The 16,840-nt window shown below is 38.4% G+C and overlaps 1 protein-coding gene across 16 annotated transcripts in view; it reads left to right on the top strand.

The window, feature by feature from the left end:
* Positions 1 to 14,805, top strand: part of TCOF1 (treacle ribosome biogenesis factor 1) — a 46,429-nt gene extending 31,624 nt beyond the window's left edge. For 15 of the 16 annotated variants that reach the window (XM_072400534.1, XM_072400541.1, XM_072400540.1 and 12 more), the window contains 8 exons: positions 711 to 878; positions 3,714 to 3,792; positions 3,935 to 3,999; positions 4,115 to 4,277; positions 5,799 to 6,245; positions 12,086 to 12,186; positions 13,137 to 13,188; positions 14,341 to 14,805. In XM_072400534.1, coding sequence (XP_072256635.1) covers positions 711 to 878; positions 3,714 to 3,792; positions 3,935 to 3,999; positions 4,115 to 4,277; positions 5,799 to 6,245; positions 12,086 to 12,186; positions 13,137 to 13,157 — 1,044 coding nt within the window. In that variant the 3' untranslated portion in view covers positions 13,158 to 13,188; positions 14,341 to 14,805. The remainder of the gene's footprint in view (positions 1 to 710; positions 879 to 3,713; positions 3,793 to 3,934; positions 4,000 to 4,114; positions 4,278 to 5,798; positions 6,246 to 12,085; positions 12,187 to 13,136; positions 13,189 to 14,340) is intronic. The other variant, XM_072400535.1, reaches the window with a different exon arrangement.
* The last annotated feature ends 2,035 nt before the right edge of the window (positions 14,806 to 16,840 follow it).

Here is a 16,840-nt window from a genome sequence, read left to right as displayed (position 1 = left end):
CATGCATACCTCATTATTTTATTACTTTTTTTTTTTTTTTTTTTTTTTTTTTTTTTTTTTTTAGTTTACCATTGTGGAATTTAGGTTGGCGCACAATTGGCTTGTTTTAAAATAGGTTGTTGTAGACAACAAAATCTGGAAGAGCAAGGTGAAGTCCAGCCCCTGACATCCACAGAGAAGCACAGAAGTCAGTTTATTGTCAACCCACGATAAACTTTAACTTGTAGTTTTTTGTTTTGCAGTACATTCAGGAGGAGTGTGGGAGTCTGTGCACCAGTTTTGGGGTTTTTTTTTGTTCTTTGTGTGATAGAAGGTATTCTTGTTCCAACTGCTGTAAAAATGAACTAGTGAGCTTAAGTCTTCACTGATGGTGTTTCTAGGTTCCCACATAAGTAACCCATAGCATTTCTTGTGGAATGACACTTGTTCTTTAGCTCCAAATTTTCTGAAAGCCAGGCTAGTCAGACTGTGGGTGTCCCAGGTTTGACAGCTTCTGGAGCATCCTAAAGCAATACTTTGAAAGTGGAGTGTTCAGGTCTGCTCTTGGAGGCTTCAAGTTTACCATTTAAAGTTAGCTTGCAGGTTTAAAAATGTATTAGTATGACTTACAATTTGAGTCTGTTTACCTAGATTTCAAAGTAAAACTCTGTGTTTTTTAGAAAAATTTTTTAAGAATGACTAACTTTTTCCATTTCTGTGGTATTTAAAAGGTAACAAATAAAGACACCCCAAAGTCAGCAAAACAATTAATGAAGACTCCATCTACAGAAGTGAAAGGAAAGGCCTCAAGTCAAACTAAAAGTTCAGCGATTCGTAAACCTGTAACTGGGGTCACTTCAAGCAGCTCTTCAGAGAGCGACGAGGAGCCTGCAATAAAGGTACAGCTGGATGGTCACTGTTTTTTATTTAGGGTGGGGTATGAAAAGATTCAATAAATGCAGTTTAGTTTAGTCAATTCCACATCTGTTAGTATTTTATAATAAGTTCAAACTAAATGGCTACTGTGGGTGTCATTGTTTGTCCCTAACATCTGTGCATCAATTATTGGTGGAGAATGGTAGCAGGACAAGTCCGTAGTTTACCTTTGAGAACTATAGTTCTAATATAAATGCGCAGTAATGGGACCATTTAGTTTAGCCACAATAGCACATTCCAGCAGCAGGTGACGCAGCTTTTGAAATTTGTAGTTGTCAGTTTTAAGAACTAGGTAAGGAACAGACAACATGGAGGCATTCTAGAATAAGGGATAAAAAGGAATTTTTAGTTTAAAGCATTATTTTACCTACAACAGGCTTGTTTTTGTGTAGTAACTGGCAAGATATGTTCCTCATATGGCTTTGTGGTAGGTGGCCTCGAAGTCTGGTGCTAAATGAGCCTGGAAACCTAAAAGTATAATGGCAAACCAACCATAAGGGTTAGCATTTACTTGGGGAAAATAGATGGTGGTTGTGGTGGAAAAAATACTGAAGTCAACAAGGAAAATTTTTTCCTGCAGGAAGTGTCTAGGGGTCATTGTTGACCAATCTGTTCTTGTTTCTAAGTTGCCTGGGACAACTGCAAGTCTAAGTCACCGCAGGGCATCCAGCTTTTAGATGATCAACTTATTTCCTAATAGTACCTAATAGAAACAGTATTAGGATGGTTGTATTTTAGTTCCAAATTATAGGCTAGGTGGCTAAGATATGTTCAGTACAAGTTTAGAACTGCAGGTTTACTCAGCTAATCCAAAACCTGTATCTCAGCCTACTGTTGGGAGTACTACAACGCATACTCCTGCAGCACAAACAGAAGAAGTAACAAAGTAGTTCAGAGCCAAGCAACTCACCTTTAGTTCTTTTAAAAATGTTTTAGAAAAGTTTAATTTCTTTCAGCTACTGCATTTTTTTAAATGTAAAATTATAAAGAGGTCAAATATAGGCAAAAAAGCTAAATTCACAAATGAAATGCATGTTTCTTCTGCTGTTTTTTTGGAGGAACCAACAGGTTCTTTGTATTTGTCCACTTATTTCCTATAGGCAGGTAATGGATGGAAATCAATGGGACTTTTAAAAACTTCAAAAATGAAACAAACTTTATTGAATATCAATATATATGTATATAGAGTATTTGTATTGTTTTAGATATGTTGATGTTTTTCATTTTAATGTTTTTGATTTTTGCTTGGCCAGTTAAAAGTCCTGTTCATTGTTATCTATTAATCTCCCCAGTGGTGACCCAGGGTACAAATAAGATGCTGGAAGCAGTAACCCCGAGTCACACTTGGGGTAGCTAAAACAGAAAAAAACAATAGTAAATTGAACGTTACCTGATCCACCGGCGTCCTTCGTCATTCTTCCCATCCTCTGTCCAGCGTCATTCTTCCCATCCTCTGTCCAGCGTCTTCCACATCTGATGAGTTACAGGGGGGTTCGTGGGGAGTGGCTGGAATTTCCAGAAGTGGGGGGAAAAAGTCCCTGCGTCTTATGGTCCAAATGTATCAAAATGTATCCTTCCCAGCTGCTGTCCCGTCCCCCCTGTAGCCCCCCTCTGCCTTTTCTTCTGTCTCCTGTTCAGAGCGGCCAGAGTAACTGTGACTCCTGTATCTTGCTCCCAGTGTCCTCCCACTCTCAGCATGATTGGCTGACAAAGTCATGCTGTGTTCCCTGAATAGTGTGCTGAAGATCACTCACAGCACACAAACACAATGTAAACAAATGTTATATTGCAATCCGATTGTCATACATTGTATGACAATCGGATTACCACATAAAATATTTTAGGACACTATTTGTTTCAGAATCTTTTTTTTCTTCATTTCCCTTCTCTAAAAAACTGGTGCGTCTTATGGTCCAGTGCGTCTTATGGTCCGAAAAATACGGTATTTTGTATTGCATTCAATACAAAATAACTGTATTGAGTGCAATACAGTTGATTTTTATGTGTAAAAGCAGTACATTCTTTCATGAACATTTATTTAACAGTATAATATAATTGTATGAGTATAATATTTATTTTATTTTTAAATTTGATTTAAAAAAAATTTAATTGATTTTGTTTTATTATTTTGACATGAGTTTGTGTTTTAAACTTTATTATACTCGTACTATTATATTAAACTGTAAAATAAATTTTCATAGGAAAACAATGTACCACTTTTAGACACAAATCGGAACAGAAATTGACAGCCCAGGAGGTTAATTGGCTAAAATTCAGATTGGGGACATGGCCTTTTACTGAATTTATTATCTCTACTGGTATTGCAATCCATCAATCTCCTATGATTTAATCAGTTGGCTAACACAGGCTTCCCATAGCCTTTGACTGGGCTGTGAAAGAAGCAGCAGCAAACTGATGACCACACTTGTAGGTGAACTATCACTATGTTCATCATGCATACATAGTCAGAATATGTTTGAGGTATATTGTGCAAACTCTATTACTATGGGAAATTTAAGGGTTTTGCTAATTCATAACAGTCTTCCATGTAGTTGTAGGAGAAAGGAGTAGGAGCTGCTCAGGTACTTTATTTTTTTTATTCCTCATTTTTTAGCCAGTTTGTATTAATATCACCAACCCTCTACAACTGATTTTACGAGCCAAAAGAAAATCTAGACTAATATTTTGGATTTCTTGACTAGTCAATTTGCGAGCTCAAAGTTTTATTCAAGTTCATTTTAAATTGTGCAATCGGGGCCCTGGAAAAGTTCAGACTAAAACTTTTTGTTTTATTACAGGGTAAAAGTCCTGCCACTGGAAATCTGAAATCTAGCCAGAAACTTATTGATACAAGTGTTAGCAAAACACCAAGCACTGGTAAGAAGCCACCATCTTTCTTTCATTTTCTCTCTGATTTTCTCATCCGACTTCTGTATTAAATTCTGTAAAAAAAAAAAAAAAAAAAAAAAAAAAGTATTTAGAGTATAGGCCAATGCAATTTTTTATTTTTAATTAAAAGGGAAAAAGAAAAAATCAGCTATTCCTCCAACACCATCTGGTGGTGGCAAGCCAGAAGATTCTCAGGTATTCCTGAATTCAATGAAAACCTGTTTCTACCCATCTCTCTTCTCCCCATTATGATTACAAATGAGACATATGTGAGGAAATGAAATTTAATAGTTTTTTTTTTTTCCCCAAGTCTCTTAAAGTAACTACTCCTATGCCAGCCTCTCTGAAGAAACGCAAGAGGCCCTCAGAAACTGCAAGCGTAATGGATGCAGAAAAAACAAAGAAAAAGGGAGCTAAAAACAGTGTTCCTCTAAAGATGACTTCTCCAGAACCTCTTTTATCTACATCTGCAGGTACAGGAGGTAGCATTGATAATCCACCAAAAATGATTATTGTGTTATTTCTGACATGTTTCAGCTTTTTTTTTGCTGCTGCAACAGGAGAAGTCTTAGGGTCTGATTTTTCTTAGGGACTGATTTTATGATGTGTGTTTTTATAATGGCTTTTATTTCCATACACATAAAAGCATTGGGAACACTGCACATTCTATTCCAAATCAAAACATCCGGAAAAATGGAAAAAAAAGTTTTCCCTTTACAGAGTGAAAAAAAGAATATTAGGCTGTTCAAAAAAATTAAGTGTCTGTATTCTTTACAAACTCAAACATTCACTGTATATATCGAAAAAATGTTTCAAGCTTTTGTTTTCTTTGAATCCCTGAACTTTAGTTGTATAACCATTGCCTCTGAGAACTGCTGCATATCTGTGGTGCATGGAGTCAACCCACTTCTGGTACCTGTGAACAGCCCAGGATGTCTGGAGTTCTTCTGCATTTCTTGGTTTTGCCTCAAAACAGCATTTTTGATGTCACCCTAGAAGTTTTCAATTGGATTAGGATCCGGGGATTGGGCTGGCCTCTCCATAACGTCAATTTTGTTGGTCTGGAACCAAGATATGTTTGGGGCCTTGTCTTGTTGAAACACCCATTACAAAGGACATTTCTCTTTGGCATGAGGCAACTTATGCAAATTTTGCATTTTCTTACATGTTTTGTCCTTATACCAGCACATGACAGACAGTCATAGTGACAAAAAGCAGCACATCCATTGTTTCACCTCTCTTAACTTTGTCTCTTATGGGCATGTTCCTAGTTAGCACGACTAGCTTATTTTCTTCCTTTCCTACTCTGAGCTCTGCTATGTAGCGGATTGCAGGAAGTAGATCAGGGGTCGGCAAAGTTTTATGGCTACTAGGCCATTTATGGGGTGGGCAGGAGTGCACTAGGCCAGGCCCGCCCTAATGGCTCTGCCCACCACCAGGGAACGACCCCTGAAGTGAAATCCCCATCCTCTGTATGCATTGAGGAGGAGAGGGACTTCCCTTCAGGGAGCTTTCCCTATTTACCACGGCGGCGGAAGTATCAACGCCGGCCGCAGTAAATAGGAAAGGCACTGCAAGGGGGCGGCACCGAAGCTCCGGCTGGTCCGGCCCTGATAGTTCCCTGGCTGTTCCGCCGCCAACCCGTGGCTCCAAAGCCGCGGGTTGCTGGCCGGCATTATGCCAGGTCGGCCAGGGGGCGTTAGGCCGGAATGAACTACAGGCTAGGCCCTATCTGGCCTAAAAACCGGAGTTTGCTGACCCCTGATGTAGATAATACTGAATCTGATGCTGTTATTAGATTCGGGTACCTTAACTATATTAAATGATTTATTGAATACAGAGCAGCATTATATGGTCGTTTTGTATATCCTCATTGAGTTAAGCTTTCATGACCTAATGTCTTTAAATGTTTGGTGTTTAAAATAGTTTATACATAACAGTCTGGGTTTTACTTACGCTGCTAAATTTCCATTTGTCTGTTTGTTTTTCTCCAGCCTTGCTTGAATCTGAAGAAGAAACTGTATTGGCACTATTGGAAGGCAGGAGCCCAAAGAAGAGCAAAGTATCTTCCAAGAAGGCTTCTGAAGCCACAATAGTTAATGTTGTTGAACCTTCAGTAGTGAATAATAATGTACCTGAGAAGAGTACTCTACTACCTCAGCCTCCCATGACTTCCACATGGGTCCCCGAAAGTCCAACCTCAGGAGATGACAGTAGCACCCTGCCTTCTACAGAGGTCCCTCCTCAGTCTGATAAAAAGACAAAGAGCAGCAAGAAACGCAAAATGCCCCAAGAGGACCTTGAAAAAAAGAAACCTGACAAAAAGGCAAAGGAGGACAAGAAAGATAAAAAGACTAAGAAGGCTGTGGCAGTGGGAGCAGATGTGACCCCAAAGCCCAAGTCTGACAAAAAAAAATCTGAAAAAGACAAAGGAAAGAAAAGTGAGTGATCTGGTTTACTAATTCTTGGTAAACCCTGAATTCAACCTTCCTTCTCTAATGTTTTGCCAGCTGTTTGTCTAAATTCACTTTTCATCTGTCCTGAAAAAATTTTTTAAACAATATCTGATTCCCATTTTGTTCTCATGTACTTTGTTTTATTGCACAGCTAGATCAGTGAACATGAACTGGTTAAGTTAGCAAGCAATGTCCAACTGAAGAATAATGTAAAAAAAAAGCCCCCCAAAAATGCATGCCCTTTGAACCTTCATTGCAGTCCACTGAACTATTGGTCCTATATTTCCACCTCTGCGGGCTGCAAACTCCCCTGTACATAAAGTGATAGCTCAGTTGTAACTTTGCATCATGGGAGGTAATATACCTTTTGCTCACTTGATGAAGAAAAAATATAATTTTTGCTTTTTATTTCTCGTAGCAGTGTCACACTAGGCTCCAGACTCTGAGATTTATTATCTGTTCTACTTTATTGACTTTTTTCCTCTATCATTATTGGTATCTCAATTATTTCACCAATATTTGCTGACCTTGATTCTGTGTGCCTAGTTCTTAACTACTGTCCTTTAATTCATAAAAAAGTGTTACAGACCTGATCCTAAATTGATTTCTCAAGGGAAGTAGAATAAAACATGGAAAGAGCGACATTTGCTGCACAACACCTGTTAATGAAGAGCATTACTGTTAGTTATTTTTACCTAATACAGTTAAGTCCATAATTATTTGGACAGAGACAACTTTTTTCTAATTTTGGTTCAGTACAGTACCACAATTAATTTTAAATTAAACAACTCAATTGAACTGCAGACTTTAATTCAGTGGGTTGAACAGAAAGATTGCATACAAATGTGAGGAACTAAAGCCTTTTTTACACAATCACTTTTTTTTTTTCAGGGGCTCAAAAGTAATTGGACAATTGACTCAAAGGCTATTTCATGTGTTGGTGTGGGCAATTCCCTAGTTATTTCATTATCAATTAAGCAGATAAAAAGGCCTGGATGATGGTTGATTGATTTGATTTGGTTGATTTGGGGGGGGGGGTCCTTGTATGTGGAAGATTTTGCTGTGAACAGACAACATGCGGTCAAAGGAGCTCTCTCCAGGTGAAAACAAGCCACCCTTAAGCTGCAAAAACAGAAAAAACCCATCCGAGAAATTGCTACAATATTAGGAGTGGCAAAATCTACAGTTGGGTACATCTTGAGAAAGAAACAAAGCACTGGTGAACTCAGCAATGCCAAAAGACCTGGACGTCCACGGAAGACAACAGTGATCGAAGAATAATTTCCATGGTGATGAGAAACCCCTTCAGAACAGCCAACCAAGTGAACAACACTCTCCAGGAAGTAGGCGTATCGATATCCAAGTCTACCATAAAGAGAAGACATGAAAGTAAATACAGAGGGTGCACTAAACTCATAAGCCTCGAGAATAGAAAGACTAGATTGGACTTTGCTCAAAAACATCTAAAAAAGCCAGCACAGTTCTGGAAAAACATTCTTTGGACAGATGAAACCAAGATCAACCTTTACCAGAATGATGGAAAGAAAAAAGTATGGAGAAGACGTGGAACAGCTCATGATCCAAAGCATAGCACATCATCTGTAAAACATGGCGGAGGCAGTGTGATGGCTTGGGCGTGCATGGCTGCCATGGCACTGGGACACTAGTGTTTATCTATGATGTGACACAGGACAGAAGCAGCCGAATGAATTTTGAGGTGTTCAGAGACATACTGTGTGCTCACATCCAGCTAAATGCAGTCACATTGATTGGGAGGCGTTTCATAATACAGATAGACAATGACCCAAAACATACAGCCAAAGCAACCCAGGAGTTTATTAAAGCAAAGAAGTGAAATATTCCTGAATGGTCAAGTCTGATCTGAACCCGAATGAGCAAAGCATTTCACTTGTTGAAGACTAACCTTCGGACAGAAAGGCCCACAAACAGCAACTGAAAGCCGCTGCAGTAAAGGCCTGACAGAGCGTTAATAAGGAGGAAACCCAGCATCTGGTGATGTCCATGAGTTCAAGACTACAGGCTGTCATTGCCAGCAAAGGGTTTTCAACCAAGTATTAGAAATGAACATTTTATTTTCAGCTTTTTAATTTGTCCAACTACTTTTGAGACCCTGAAATTTAAGTGATTGTGTTAAAAAAGGCTTTAGTTCCTCACATGTTTATGCAATCTTTTTGTTCAACCCATTGAATTAAAGCTGAAAGTCTGCAGTTCAACTGCATCTGAGTTTTGTTTAAATTCAATTGTGGTAATGTACAGAACCAAAATTAGAAAAAAAAGTTGTCTCTGTCCAAATATTTATGGACCTAACTACATGAAATAAGTATACTTCCTATTAAAGCAGAACTTAACCTGCACTATTCGCCTGTCCCCATTCCCTCGCAGGGTGCCGCCATCTTCTTATTTCGTCTCTTCCTGTACACAGGTTTGGGCTATGTTAATTGGGCGGGCTGGGATGATGCAACTCTTGTGAGGTGCCAGAGTTCATTCATTCAGCCCGCACAGGGGAAGCCAGAAATGTTGGATATCCTGATGATCAAAGCAGGTGCCACGCATGCAGACAACTGGAAGGATCAGGCAGGTAAGACGCATTATTGCAGAAATAATATCCCCTATCCATTTCTGCAGTAATGACCTGCCTGATCATAGATTTCTAAAAGTGGAACCTTAGTTCCGGGTTAAAGTTGAGCTCCAAGCCAAAAAAGGAAAAGTAATGCAGTTCTGTATTTATGAAAACATTTTTAAGTTTATTTGTATAAATGAAAACAGTGTAAGTATCTGAGATTGATATTAGTCTCTTTTATGTACTGCACAGAAGCTCAGATTAGGGGAGGGAGAATCAGTACATCAGCCAATCAGCTGTGTTATAAAGTGTAAATCAACTAATAAAGAAGAAGAGATGAGATAATCAGTATACTGTGTCTCTTTACAATTTCCAGTTACAGGGTGAGGGTGGGGGAGATCTAAATGTCTTTTAGAAACTGCAGCAGGGGGAAAAAAAATCACATCTTTTCTCCTACCAGAAAGTGCATTGTTTAGCAGACGTACATCTCAAAACTGGATGGACAGAATTTCAAGCAATTGAAGGGTAAATGTTCTGTCCTATATACAGTATTTTATCTGTTTCCCTAAGTTGGGCTTTAAATATGTGCAATAAATACTATTCATATATTCTCTTTACACCACCCTACACTTTAGCCAAAATGTTAGACCTGGAGCAAAGCGTGTATGCCTTTGCAGACTCCTAAAATGGCAAAAGCGAAGCACTTAAAATCCCGTCAAGGGCTCTGACAGTGGCATGTTTCTGCACTGGAAGTAGGATGCAGTGCATGTAAAGGTTACTCGGTTTAGTTCATAAGTTTAAAACACTTTATGTATAAATCAGTGGATAGTTCAGTAAATGGTAATTTTGTGTGTGTATCTATGTATTAGAAAGTACACCTGAGTTGTAAAATTGTATGTATTCACTTTATTTTTGTGGAGGAAATTTATCCCACTCTTTACAAAGGTAAAGAAGCTATTGCACAGATTGACTCACATTTGACTCTACAACTCTTTAGTATACGTAGGAGTTCATAGTCAACTCAATGACTCTTTAATTTACACAGATAGCATTTCCTATTGTTACAACTGTGCAATTTTAAGATTAACCACTAGATGGCAGAACGAGTCATTATTTTATTAGGAACTGAGACCGCAGATCACTAAATGCACTAAATGCACGGACACAGCTCATGCATGGGGAGCGGTCTCTCATTTAAAGGGCAAGCAACCCCCTAGTGTGACGTCATGATGCTAGAACCTGCCCTATCCAGAGACACAACCGCCCACCCCCCTGGGCCTGCATATGTCTCCTGGGAGAAGTAGTCCCGCCCATCAAGTGGGGTCTTTCTTTTGGTTGGGGACCCCTGGCCTAGAGCAATACAACCATCAGTCAGTGAATTTCACACACATTTACAGGGAAATCATTTATAAATGAAGCCCTAGGGCAGGGGTGTCAAACTCAAATACACAGTGGGTCAAAATTTAAAAACTTAGACAAAGTTGCGGGCCAACCTTGAAATTTATTGAAAAAATTAAGGAAGTTTTTCCTTCGCATTAAATAAAAAACCTTGATCCGATCACGACTGGCATCACTGGGATAAACAGCCTGAGACACCGCTATATGATGCAAGGCCATGGGTCACAAAGAAGCCCCTCTAACTCCAAAAGCCTCCTGGCACCTCCCACGTGTAGCTGGAGAGGAGTGCTAGAAATGCCAGACGCGGCCAATGCGGGGCTAAATCTTATGAGTGGCCTGCCGCTGGAACTCCCTCCTCATTGAAATAGCACCCCTACTACAATTCACAGCATTATTTGCGCCTAATAAACCGTCCAATGCGGTGCCACGCAAAGGCAGAGAGGCCACTGGTCTATAGACGCGAGTGATGCCGGAAATTGTAGTAGCGGCGCTACAATACGGATACTGCTGGCCAGATTTGGTCTGCGAGCCAGAGTTTGACAGCCCTGCCCTAAGGTGTTTATGCAGATATGCTGTGTTTTGTTTTTCGCTAAACATCTCCACTTTGGTCTCCCCTATCCAAGACTTCAGAAGTCTTGTGATGTATTCAGATTCCTCTTTGCAAACCTGAGCCATGCTACTATTTTCTTTATGGAGTAAAAATGCTTTCTCCTGGAAACCCTTGCAAACAAGCCAGATTCATTCTAATTACTGTACTGTCATAAACTTTAACATTCAACACACTAACTGAAACCTGAAGAGTCAGAGATGTAACTTTTTTTTTGCTCTGACCTTGGGCTAGATTTGCTTGGAGGTCCACTCCTGGGAACATTGACAGCTGTCTTGAAGGTTTTCCACTTAAGAATAATCTTTCTCACTGTAGAATGGTAGGCTTTAGAGTGTTTGGAAATGGCTTATAGCCCTTCTCTGATTGATTGGAAGCAACACTTGCTTCTCTAATAGCATGATGTGTCTGAATAGCTGATGTGTTGTAAGTGTATTTAATCAGCAGCTTAACATAGTGAAATGTCATTTGTTTGTGTGTAAGTTGTATTATAACTCGTAGCATGTATAGGTACAGATTATACTCAGTATGTGATGCAAATACTCAACATTGCTAGGAGACCAACTACTACCTGTAGAAAGATGTCCAACAATTATATAATATATACATAAAGCGAAAAACAATATCCTAAATAGATGGGAGAGAACTGGTGGTAACATTTTGGATTAAAGTAAATTCCCCTTTTGTCATACCATTTTCTTCTTTCTATCACTATCTGTATTAAAAAGTTTATCAGACCTTTTTTCAACTATTTGATCAGCAAATGTTGTCATGGCGAGAGATGAAGACTTTGGCCCCCTTTACTTAATATCATTCATAACCAATGACAAATTTAAAGAGCCACCAGACAAACTAAACCTGATTTCCTGTGTGTACTTTCTTACTAGTCCTGCAATATAGATAAAGATGAAGCTCTCCCTCCATTATCTTGTACAGTATTATTTAGCTGGCTGGTCTGAAGCTTGTGGGTTTGTTTATTTTGCTTTTCTTTTCATCTTTTACTTCAGCAGAGGAAACATTATCTGTCCATGGTCTCCTTTGCTGTGAGCAGAGAGCCATTGCTGCATTTTTTTGCTGTCCTGGGAAAGACCCATTTCTTTCTTTAATTAAAACTTCCTCCAGTACAGAGAAAACAACATAATTAGTCAAAGAATATTTACCTTTCGTTCATATTGCCTTTTTCAAAGCCAATAGTTTAGCATTTCCCAATCGATCTATATACCGATCTGTTTTTCTTTTCAGAAACAAAAACCAAGGAGGAAAAGAAAAAAGCTGAAAGTATGACTGTAGCAGTTGTGGAGTCCACAGATTCTGGAATCGGCCTGTCTAAACCTAAGAAAAAGGTACAACCAACTGTCTACAAAATTTCCTAATAGTAGGCGTTTCATTAAGTATCACATTACCTGCAAAGGAAAGCACCACTATCAATTCCATAGCTCGTTCTATGTATAATAACCATCCTTTGCTGTACAAGCTGATCTCCTTCCCAATTAAGACCCCTGAAAAAGTTACTAAAACTGTCTACAGACTGTTTCTCCAGCATTTAAACCTTAATGTATGAAATTCCCATTCATTGCAATGGTCCTGTCCACACCAGGGAGTTTATGCGTGGCACATTTTTTAGAGAGAACTTTCCTTGCTGCGTTTTAAATGTTTTAACTGCCTATAAACACTAATTGAAACCAATAGGATGTTTAAAAACTCTCCATTACCATGTAACATTCATATTTGCTTTTAAAAGCTTGCTTTAAAACGACGATAAATGCCCATGCATGCATTCATAGGTGGTATGGGTGTTTTATAGACAAGAAAACATTCCATGTAGACTTGGCCTAAAGGATTTTGGGGATTTTTAAGTTATATGCCTATGGTGTGTGTACTGATTCTTGTATTAAGGTTTAGTTTGTGAAATATGTTAAGGAAGCCCAGTCATTTATTTGACTGGTAATGCACCTAAACTGTCTGGAAATTGGACCTGTAATATTGCCAATGCAGCACACCAAACACACACACCGGCGCTCTAATGGGATAGTGCAGTGGGGTGCTATTAAAAAGAAATGGCATCTCAAATGTGCTAAATTAACATGCACGTTCCAGTAATGCTACACTGGTTAGGTATAAATGCATTATGTCCTATAAAAAGATACACAAGTATGAGCATTTTGTATTGTTTGAAAATACCTAGTTCTGTGAATTTCTTTATTTGGAAAAATGTAGATACAAAGTGAAAATATAGGAAGGAACTACATTCTATAACCTAACCGTAAAAACCTTATTTATTTTTTTAATTCAGAAGAAAACAAAAGCGGAATAAAGATGATGAATAAAACACCTTTTTAATTGAGGTAATTAACAGCTTATTATCAATGATTTTATTATAAAAAACCCATTGCCAGTGGGTGTTGTGGTGCCCTAATTCAAATAAATAGCATCTTATAGAAGGCATGTGTTACAGAAAATTGTTTTTAGATAGTTTTGCTTTCTTACCTTTTCAAAGTATTGATATACAATGAGTCGGCTTTCCCCCAAAGGACAGCCCTTTAATCCATACTGCAGAAAAATAGATGTGATGGAACCCCCAAGAAAAATTACAAGTATTTGAAAAATGTTTTTTCCATAATTCATATTTTTGAATGTAGTAATAAAAAAGTAATAAAAGTTGGAAATTAATCAAAGTTAAATTATCAGCACACAAAAATTGACAAAGCTTCAATATTGGAAAACACTGGTAGGAAATTATTGTAAAGTTTGTTAAGGTCTTAGGGTAGCGTGGGAAACAGACCCAGTATATTTAAACAGGATAGTAAATATATAGAATGCCAGCCACCCAGAGGCTCTAAAAGCTGGGGGAGAGCCATGTGGGCTGTATTATACAGATAACCTCAGACATTTCACAAGCTGTCAGGAAAAGGAAACTATTGTGCTTTTACTCTGAAAAGTAGTCTTAAGGTGCGTACACACTTCCAATTTTTATCGTTCAAAACGAACGATCGATTGGGCAAAAAATAGTTCGTAAAAAAGTAACCAACGACGCCGACGAACGAGGAAAGTCGTTGGAAACGAACGACCGGACCGGCGGATCGGATTGGACGACGATCGTTGAACATCGTTCGTGTGTACGGTCGTTCGTTGATCGTCCATGGGCTGAGCATGCGTAATGAACGAACGTTCGTTCACTTTCCTGTCGTGCACATAGTTCCTCTATCGCTCAAACGATCGTATCTATTGTGTGTACAATATCTACGAACGATCGTGTCGTTATCTCTATGTGCAGGATCGGTGCTGTACGATCGTTCGTAGATATCGTGCAGGATCGTTCGTTTTCCAACGATAATAATTGGAAGTGTGTACGTAGCTTTAAGATCATAATGAACTCGGCCCATGAACAGACAATTCATTCTGCAGTTAAGAAAGCTATCATCTGTCTGTAAGTTCCAAGATTGGTTAAATTGGTATTGGCCAATGGTAATATAACCTGTATGTTTTTATTTTTGCAGTTGCACAGCCAATGAAACCGGTAAAAGCCATCATGTGTATATACTGACACTGCCAACCCACAGAGAAGTCTAAGAGGACAACTATGTGAATACTTTATTTTTAAATATTATTTACATTTTTTTTTAAATTGACCACTTGGAATAGGTGGTTTAGATTTTCAGAAAATGGGAATTCTCAGACCCTCGGAGGAAATTAAGCTGTGATTATAGCCTATTTTCTAAAATCATAATGAAATTCTATATTTTTAACTCTGCTGATGATCAATGCCATAGCTTGAAAAACCTGTTTTTTATGTACTGTACAATAATTTTTATACTTTTTATGTAGTATTTTAGTGAATTAACTAAATGTGCTAGGGACTTGCTGTTAATGGGAATGATTGAGTTTTGAGCAACAAAAAGTAAATTGTGTTATTGGCTGTGTTATGTTTACAACTCCATTTTAATAAAATGATGGGTATTACATTTATTGTCATGTTAAAAATTATTTTGTCCTTTAAAGTATGCAGTTTGCAATGAGTGATCCATACTGCCGGTTCTATCTAAGATAGTAAGCCATTTGCAATGAGTGACCGATAATGCAGGTTCTACCTAAGAAGTTAGTAAGATCAAGCTAATGAAGTTGAATAAATGTTTTAAAAATGCGAAGTCGGAAGTTCTGCAGTAAATTGTTTTGTTTAATAGGTTACATGAAATGCGTTGGCCCTGGCATCCCTTCTTGATAACACCTTTACTGGCATTGCAGCAAATCTTTTGTAGGAGGCATGGTTCTTTTGAAGGTTTTAAGGTACCACAACTTTCAACTTGCCTATTCATATATAAATGCTTGCTGGAGGTAATATAACTCATAAATGTAATAACGTTAAATAAAAAACATTCCATCTATAAAACAATATTTCCCAAACCAGTAAGCATGAAATTATTAACTGAAAATGAAAAACAGACAGCAAAAAATGTAGTCAGCTAATATTGGTGTTTAGTGGAAAAATGTCTTTTCACATGATCAGTGGAGAGATATCGTCATTGAAAGGCGATAGGTGGGAGACGGATCATCCTTCATTGATCAGTGGGAAGACTGTCCTATCACAGACTGTTAAAAGAACCATATAAGTTGTTGTTGAAAGACAAATTCAATTTCTGGGAACCTTTAGCAATTTGAGAGTTCCATGAAACCCTTCTTGAGAAAGGATGTCACACATGCTTGAGAATGCCATGCAAATTTTGATCCATCTTTCATTTGTTGAAGACTCTTTCACCTTCAGTTTATACTGCCACATACAGGATTGAATACTACAACTAAAATTGTAGGTTAGCTCAGGATAACTCCACCTACTATGAAAATGCATGTCAGAGCTAGCTTAAATTGACAGATGCTGACTTCAGTGTAACAAGTTAGCTACAAAATCCTTTCTAGGACCAGATCTGCTGAAATTGCTTTTGCATGTGTCCCAAAGCTGAAGACTCTTAATAATTAGGTTGGAAGCTACCTCATTTGCATAGGTTGCTGAGCACTTTTTTAGAATTCTTTTGTTTTTTTTTGTTTTTTTAAAGGTTATTGCTGTGGCACATTCACTGTGTTTTAACACTCCGACCCATGATCTTCCGTCATTCTTCCCGCACACATACAGTTACTTTGGTCATTGATTCTCACCTGCTGCCAGCTGTCTAGGTTTCATGAGTACCTGAGGCCCTACCTCTTACCTTACACCTTATGTTACTTGCTAATCTGTGGTCCCAATGTATGATTCTAGACATGGAGGCAACCCAGCTCACACGGTTTAACTCTGGGATTGCTTCTTTATATTTTGAATGTGTTCACATCTGCAACATGGAATCCTATCCTCTGTTCTTGAATCCTTCCATGTTCACTTTTACTACAAGGACTAAGCACACTAGCACACCTGCCCTGTAGAATTTGAGTAATCCATGACTATATCTGATTCCAAGAATCAGAGAAATTCAGTGTTCTGCCATAACTCCATAGTTTTTGTTCCCCTTTGACATTATTTTAGTGCATGCCACTCTGAAACTAGATTAGCTAATAACTGTTTCTAAATGTTGGAGCCCCAGGGCTTTCAACTTGAGGGCCACATACAGGCCAGATTTTGGTATAAACACGTCATTTTCTGACTCCTTATAAAACCATTGGATACAGCTAACTTTTATGTACAGATCTTAGCTTTCACGGACTAGAGTTATGGACCCTGTCTTGTGGGGATTGAAAGCATCCCAACCTACCATTTACACCCTCCTAATGCTAGAAAAGTATTTTGTCACATTGCTCTAGTTTCTTTGTGAATTTGTTTTAACCTTTTAATCCCACCCTGCATCCTTACAGATCACCGGAGTGCTGGTTTCAGTGATAAAGCAGAATTTAAATTTTAAAAAAACATCACACTTCCTTTACTTCTGTAGATCCTTCCAGAGCTTTCCTCGATGGGGTCCTGAAATTGTCCCTGCGTGGGGGAAGCATCACCTGATCTCCCTGCACAGGCATTTG

The sequence above is a fragment of the Pyxicephalus adspersus genome, chromosome 2 (assembly GCF_032062135.1).
Source record: "Pyxicephalus adspersus chromosome 2, UCB_Pads_2.0, whole genome shotgun sequence".
NCBI lineage: Eukaryota > Metazoa > Chordata > Amphibia > Anura > Pyxicephalidae > Pyxicephalus > Pyxicephalus adspersus.
Note: the sequence above shows the minus strand (reverse complement) of the source record. Positions and strands in the feature narration are given on the sequence as shown.